The sequence below is a fragment of the Belonocnema kinseyi genome, chromosome 8, assembly GCF_010883055.1.
Source record: "Belonocnema kinseyi isolate 2016_QV_RU_SX_M_011 chromosome 8, B_treatae_v1, whole genome shotgun sequence".
NCBI lineage: Eukaryota > Metazoa > Arthropoda > Insecta > Hymenoptera > Cynipidae > Belonocnema > Belonocnema kinseyi.
Window position 1 is genome coordinate 80,933,948 of NC_046664.1, and position 7,347 is coordinate 80,941,294.

Sequence of the window (7,347 nt, forward strand, 5' to 3'; positions counted from 1 at the left end):
AGATAATATTGTAATAAATGATAATAAATGCATTACAAAATTATTTATAATCGATTGCTGCCTCGCATCGCTAAAAAGTTGAAATCAAGTTTAAAAATTTGAGAAAAACCGCGACTTTCTAACTCTATTCTAAGAGAAAATTTTTGTAGAGGTCAGAGAGATAGGAGAGAGGTTGGAGGAGTTAGGATATGAGGAGTAAGAGTAGGAGGAGTTAGGATGGGAGATGTTAGGGTAAGAGGTGTTAGGATGGAAGGAGTTAGGGTAGGAAAAGTTATGCTAGAAGAAGTTAGGATGGAAGGAGTTAGGGTATAAGGAGATACGGTAGAAGGAGTTATGGTAGGAGGAAATACGGTAACACGAGTAAGGGTAAGAGGAGTTAGGATATGGTCACTCGCGTATGCAGATATTTTTCTGACGTAAAAAGAGGAGGCTTTAAAGGAGGTGATGAAGAGATTGAGAAGATACCTAGATAAGAATAGGTTATTGCTGAGTGCGAAAAAGTCCAAAGTTATGGTATTCAGGAAAGGAGGTGGAAGGGTTAAGAAAGGGGAGTGTAACTGACCCAACGCTTTTGCGATTTTATTCGCGGACATGGAGAATAAGCTAGAGGCCGGAGTGGTAGGAGGATTTATTGTAGAAGGAGTTATAGTAGCAGGACTCAGGGTAGGAGTTAGAGAAGAAGGAGTTAGGGTAGGAGAGGTTAGGTAGGAGGAGTTACGATAGCAGGATTTATGATAAAAGGAATTATAGTAGAAGAAGTTAGTATAGTAGGAGTTAGGGTAGTAGGCGTTAGGTTAGGAGGAGTTAGAATAGGAGGAGTTAGGATAGGAGCATTTAGGTTAGTTGAATTCAGAAAAGTCCCAAGTTATGGTACTCAGGAAAGGAGGTGGAAGAGTTAATGAAGGGAAGTGTAAATAAAAAAGAAAGACGGTGCAAGAGGTGAAAAAGTTTGTGTACCTGGGCTTCCTCTTTCAGTGAAATGAGAGAGGCTGGTAATGTAAAAGAGAGAGGAGGGCAAATGTGGTGATAAAGCAGGTATGGATGGTGGGAAAGAACTTGTTTGCACTTGCTACTGATGAGTGTGCTATTGTATGGAGTGTAGGTGTCGAGGTAGAAGGAAAGTAAAAAGGAGAATCTGATATAGGAGAAGTATGCAAAGTGGACACTTGGATAGTAAGTACACCTAATTATATTAGGAGAGAGAAGGGGAGAACGAGCTTAAGGATTGTAAAAGAGAGTTGGGCGTGTATAAGAAGACATTTTTAAAAGAAGGGGGAAGTAAGCTTATTAGGGAATATTGGTGGGAGAAGAAGAACAGGAGAGGGGATGGGAAGATGGAGGTTTAAAGGGAAAGGTATTTTAGAAGGAAGGGGCAGATGGATGTATTGAGAGCTTATAGAGTTGCAACCGTCTCTCGCCACGCGCGCTGAAAAACTGCGTAAGTCTGCAGTTCCAGAAATTACTAAACCGGGAGTGGCTAAACTGAGAGTCGGGTCTATCATTAAAAATGATTCTAATTTATATTTTAATTTTCTTTTTTCAGCTCTAGATGTTGTTCTATATGGAGCTAACTTTGTCGGTATGAAGCTGGCAGGGATGATTTTAATAGCAGTTGGTTTTTTTCTGGTGATGTTCCCAGACAATTGGCCTGACTACATCACTCGGCTTCTTCGGTATGCAATTTCAAACTTTGTTATGCCTCATGATATATGCACTTTAGCTCAAACTTCATTTATTACAATTATTCTTTAGTTCTTTAGATTTGTACAATTATATATTATGCACTAATTTTACATTTTTTTCAGTATCAATATACATAAATATACTCATGCAAGAATCAATTTTCAAACTATCTATTACTATGTTTTGCACTAGAATAGCAGCAACGCGTAGAACTGCAAAAGTAGGAACTAAGCTTTATAATTATTATCTATTATGAACAGGGATCTATCACTCATACTCTAAGGTCTTTAGAATTTAATATTTTCAGGGGAGACCACCTTACAGAAGATAATTATTCATTATTAATATATTTATACATTATTATTTAAAATAATTACTCAGGGAAAAGAATCCAACTATTTTTCGTTGAGAGTTCATTCTTTTTAATTGGAAAGTCTAGTATTTTATTGTTGATACAGAAATCATTTCTTTGGGTTAATAATTCTACTATTTGGTTCAAGATTCAACTATTTTGTTGAAAATAAGTTTTTTAGTTGAAAATAAATTTTCTGTACTGTAAATTAAATTAATTAATGTTTGCTTTATAATTGATCGGATTTGATCTTTTTCGATTGAAGATTCAACTATGTATTATATTTTTCATGAAAAATTGGTATTTTCTGTTGAATATTGAAATAATTTGAAAAAAAATGAATTTTTTTGTTACTTTGAGATTGAACTAATTTGTTGAAAATTGAATTATTTTATTAAAAATTCGTTTTTTTAGTTAAAAATTAATTTTCTGTCTTGAAAATCTAACTAATTTGATTTTGCTTGGAAATTCAACAATGAATTACATTTTTCATAGAGAATTTGTATTTTTTGTTGAATATTGAACTAATTTCTTAAAAATGTTTTTTTTATCTCTTTTTTTTAAGATTAGACTAATCTTTTGAAAATTGAATTATTCGGTTAAAAATTTGTTTTTCTAGTTAAAAATCAATGTTCTGTACTAAAAATGTAACTAATTTATTTTTTCTTTAAAATTGTTTTTTTGTTTGTTGAAAATTCGTCTATGTATTACATTTTTGAAGAAGAATTTATATTTTTTGTTGAATATTGAACTAATTTGATGAAAATTCATTTGATTTTTTTCAGATGAAACTATTTTGTGAAAAAAGTCGTTTTTTAGTTCAAAATTAATTTCCTCTACGAAAAATGTAACTAGTTTATTTTTCCTTTACAATTGATCTTTTTCGGCTAAAAATTCAACTATGCATTATATTTTTGATGGAGAAATTGTACTTTTTGTTCAATATTGAACTAATTTGATAAAAATTAATTTTTTTGTTTATTTGAGATTGAACTGAGTTGTTAAAAATTCTTTTTTTTTTTGTTAAAAATTAATTTTCTTTACTGGAAATTTAACGAATTTGCTTTTGCTTGGAAATTAATCTTTTTGGGTTGAAAATTGAACTATTTACTAAATTTTCCATTGAGATTTTTATTTAAATATTGAACTAATTTGATAAAATTTTATTTTATTTGTTTAAGATTAAAATATTTTGTTGAAAATTGAATTATTCTTTTTTACTTCGGTTTTCTTGTTAAAAAACAATTTCCTCTACTAAAAATGTAACTAATTCATTTTTTCTTTAAAATTGTTTTTATTTTAGTTGAAAATTCGTCTATGTATTACATTTTTCATTAAAAATTTATATTTTTTGTTAAATATTGATCTAATTTGATGAAAATTCATTTTGTTTGTTTAAGATTGAACTATTCTGTTGGAAATAAATTGGCTTAAACTGAAAATTTAATAATTTAGTTGAGAATTCAAGTATTTTGTTCTGAATCCGTATTTTTATTAGAAATAAATCAATCTCCTTGAATGAAAATTTAACTGCTTGGTTAAAAATTCTATTATTTCTTAGAAAATTGAACTATTTTGTTTAAAATTAACTTGTTGGTTGAAAATTTATATTTTCAGGTTGGGAATTCTACTGTTTTCTAGAACATTCGCGGCTTTGTTCGAATATACAATTGGATTGAATTTTTTTTTTATTTTTGTCTGAAAAATCTTTCCAGATTAAAAATTTGTTTTTGGGTTTAAAAATTAGCTGTTTAAGTGAAAATGTTATCTTTGATGGTTAAAAATGTAACTGTATGGTTAAAAATTTATCTGGATAAGATTCACCTTTTTTGTAATCGCCTGCTTGGCCTATACAGTAAAATACTTTTTGTTTGACTTTAAATTGAAATTTTTAATAAAAATTTTTTCTGTGTTAAAATTTCCAATATTATTATTTTTTTCTGACATTTTTTAAATCGAAAATTCTACAATTTGGTTAAAACTGAACTTATAAAAAAACTCATTTTTTTGAAAGTTCAAATCCAAGTTTAATTATTTAAAAAATCTAATGTTCTTTCAATTTGAAAATTCAATTGCCTTCTACAAAATTTATCTTTTCAATTTAAAAATTTAAATATTTGGTTGAGAATGCAACTACTTTTAGTTCAATTTTATTTTTTTTTGTAAATTCAACTAAAGTACAAATATACCTAATATAAATAAATCATAATTTATTAACGCGTACAGTTTCTTAAATATTAATTTACTTGAACAAATTATTTAACATACATTAATATTTTAAATTATTGATTGTATACTTCCAGTTTATTATTCACTTTAGGGTGGTCTCCCCTAATTGAAAGTTAACGATTTTAAATTATCTAAGGGATACCACCCTACAGCGGATAATAAACTTACAGTATACAATAATTAATTTAAAATATCCACCGTAGAATGGTCTCCCCTATTATATCAATGCCTCTAAATTTCTTCTTTATACGCTTAATTATTTTCATTGCCTTTTTCAATTTCTTGAAAGACATACTTAATTTCTAACTTTCTATTGTAGATTACTTGAAGTTCTTATGCATACTTCACACTTTTCTGATCAATAATTTCTGGGGTATCCACTTAAGAAACCATGCAAATCGTGTTTAAGTATTAATCACATTTACTAGGGCAGTCCAATTTTTTTGGGGAAATGTTCATACTCTCATCCCGTTAATTTTTTATGAATTAAAAAAAAAACAATTTTTAGTAGTAAACCTAGACGACTGGTAATTTACCGACAGATGATCATGGTTCGTGTTAATGTTAAGATACCACCAGTCGGTAAGATAGATCCTTTTTCACATAGCTGATAACGATATTATCGATGTGCGATATATCGATATATCAATATTAGCTATATAGGGTAGGAAGGCATCTACATTGTTGATTAGAAGGAAGTAACAATTGATTGAAGTTAACAAACACACTTTTTAAAAACAATTTATTATTATTTATGACAATATTCTCTGAGAATAATACTAGAAATTTCAGTTTTTTCTGAAACTTTAATTTTTTTAAAAACTTTTCAGTAAGAGCGAAGAGATAATTAAATATAACTTAAATATAATAACCCTTAAATAGAAATTTTTCAAAAAAATACATGTTAATTTTTGTTTGTATTGAAAAAAAATTGCAAGGGGGGATTCAGAGACTGAAAATGAAAATATAAATTTCTAACGCGATTTTTACCCACACTATTATTCACTGATTCTTCTGTTAACGAAAGATGAAAGCTTTTATAGTTAAAATAGTTGACGTGCCAAAAATCTTCTCTGGAAAATAAGTCTTCTATGAATTCAAGAATTGAACTACCTTTTTTTTATGTCCTATTAAAGAAAAAGCATTATTTTCTATAAAAAATGTAAAACTTACGATAAATAAAAATTATAAATAATTCTTAATAAATCATCACTTTTTTGGACAAAACATTCCCTACGTTCTACTGTTTCAAATTTTGAAAATAAATAAATAATCTTCAAATATCGTGACTTGTTAAGAAAAAAAGTATTCCAAATAAATTTTTATAACGATTATAGTCATACAAAAATGTACTTTTAAAATTAGAGACAGTGAACTTGCAGAGAATATTTAAAAATAGCTATTATTTATTAAAATTCGAAATTTTTTCAAAAAATTTTAATAAGCGATAGAAAAATGTGATTACAAAAAAGATGGTTAAAACAAAGGTTTTTCGTAAGTTTTAAACTTGCTTTATGAGAAATAACTAATTTTATTTGAAATAAAGTCATCATTAGTAATATGTTGATTCTTACACCATAGAAAAACTATTTTTTTATATCTTCACGATAGATTTCACTGTAAATTATTCATCTGCATAAAAAGGTTGTACACCGCTCTCACTTCATATTTTAAGGTAAATCATGAACTTAATCTTTCTTTCAAAAGGGAAAACTGATGATTTAAGAAAAATAATTTACCGACATTCGGTCAGATGTTATATGCAAAACAAATTTTTGGATACGAAGAGCATGCCACTCGTGAATACCCTGCAGAATAATTTTTGTTTAACACTGAAAAGTTTCAACTTCTTTACAAATATTTCTTCTAGACTTCGAATTTTATATAATTTGATCAACTTCATTACAAAAAGCTACATTACAATTAAACTACATAATTATTTTTGCAAATAAATTAGAAACAATTAATATTAGTAGTATATCTATGAGAGAACAACGCCACTTATCGACCGAGCAAGGTTCTGTACCATGCTAAATTGTTGACAGTCGGTATTACCCTCCGTCGGTAATGCCTTCTATTCTCCTCCTCGAGGAGAAGAATTAGCTGATGCATAGGGAGATTAAAGAGGATGAACATTATCGGTAAGATAGACTACTGATATATCGATAGAGATTCGATCAATGTCAGAGATCTGCACTGTCGGCTTCTGGCAATACTGACTGTCAGTAACTAAGCCTAGAAAAGAATCTTGCTTGCCGAGTAAATGGCGTCGTGCTCATATCTCTACTACTAATCTTTTCTTTCGAGTAAATGTTGGCAGCTTAATAATACATGCTTTCTAGAATCGTGAATTAAATATAAGAATACAAATTAGGTGCTTTTTACAGTATAATATAAGCACGCTTGGGTCGTCACGTATAAGACAAGTATTAAACTTATTTTGCAGGATTCCTGGAAAATGCTTCATCTTAAAGCATTGCTCCATTTTGCATATAAGTGACGTAGATCGTTGTCAATGATTATAATTATTTGCAAACCTCTTTTCAATCTAATTTGTTTACAGTAACTAGAAAATGAAGTAGTCTAGGTATTTGTACTACTAAATCAGTGTAGATATAAATTAGAAAATTAGTAGTGAATTAAATTAGTACCTGACTCGAATTCAATAGTTGTAATTAATTATCTAGAAGACTAAATCAATTTTAATATTAAAATAAATGTTGGTAGCTTTGAGAAAAATAATAATTTAAATATAATAATAGTAGAAATTGGTAAAAAGGAACACAGCTAAAGCACATTGTTTACTTTATTTTAAGATTATTTCATATTTATTTCAATTTGATTTGCTTGCATTTTATTTATACATTTTTAAAGTCGTTAATCCTTTTCGGAGTTTCTCGTCGGAAAAATCTATTAAATAAGTTTTTTTCTTAATTTGTTTATTTAATTGAAGCCAACTGATGTATATGTGAGGAAAAATCATCGTAACTTAGTAGTAGTGCCTTACCACTAGGACGCCACCTTCCGGCTGATCAACTTTCTATTTCATGCACAGTTACCGATAGTCGGTATTGAGATTGGTC

The 7,347-nt window shown here is 28.6% G+C and overlaps 1 protein-coding gene across 3 annotated transcripts in view; it reads left to right on the forward strand.

Moving 5' to 3' along the window:
• Nucleotides 1–6,898, forward strand: part of LOC117178313 (putative thiamine transporter SLC35F3) — a 24,369-nt gene extending 17,471 nt beyond the window's left edge. For 2 of the 3 annotated variants that reach the window (XM_033369691.1, XM_033369692.1), the window contains exon 9: nt 1,544–1,794. In XM_033369691.1, coding sequence (XP_033225582.1) covers nt 1,544–1,752 — 209 coding nt within the window. In that variant the 3' untranslated portion in view covers nt 1,753–1,794. Of the gene's footprint in view, nt 1–1,543; nt 1,795–6,710 lie in introns of those variants that run through there. The other variant, XM_033369693.1, reaches the window with a different exon arrangement.
• Nucleotides 6,899–7,347: the final 449 nt, after the last annotated feature.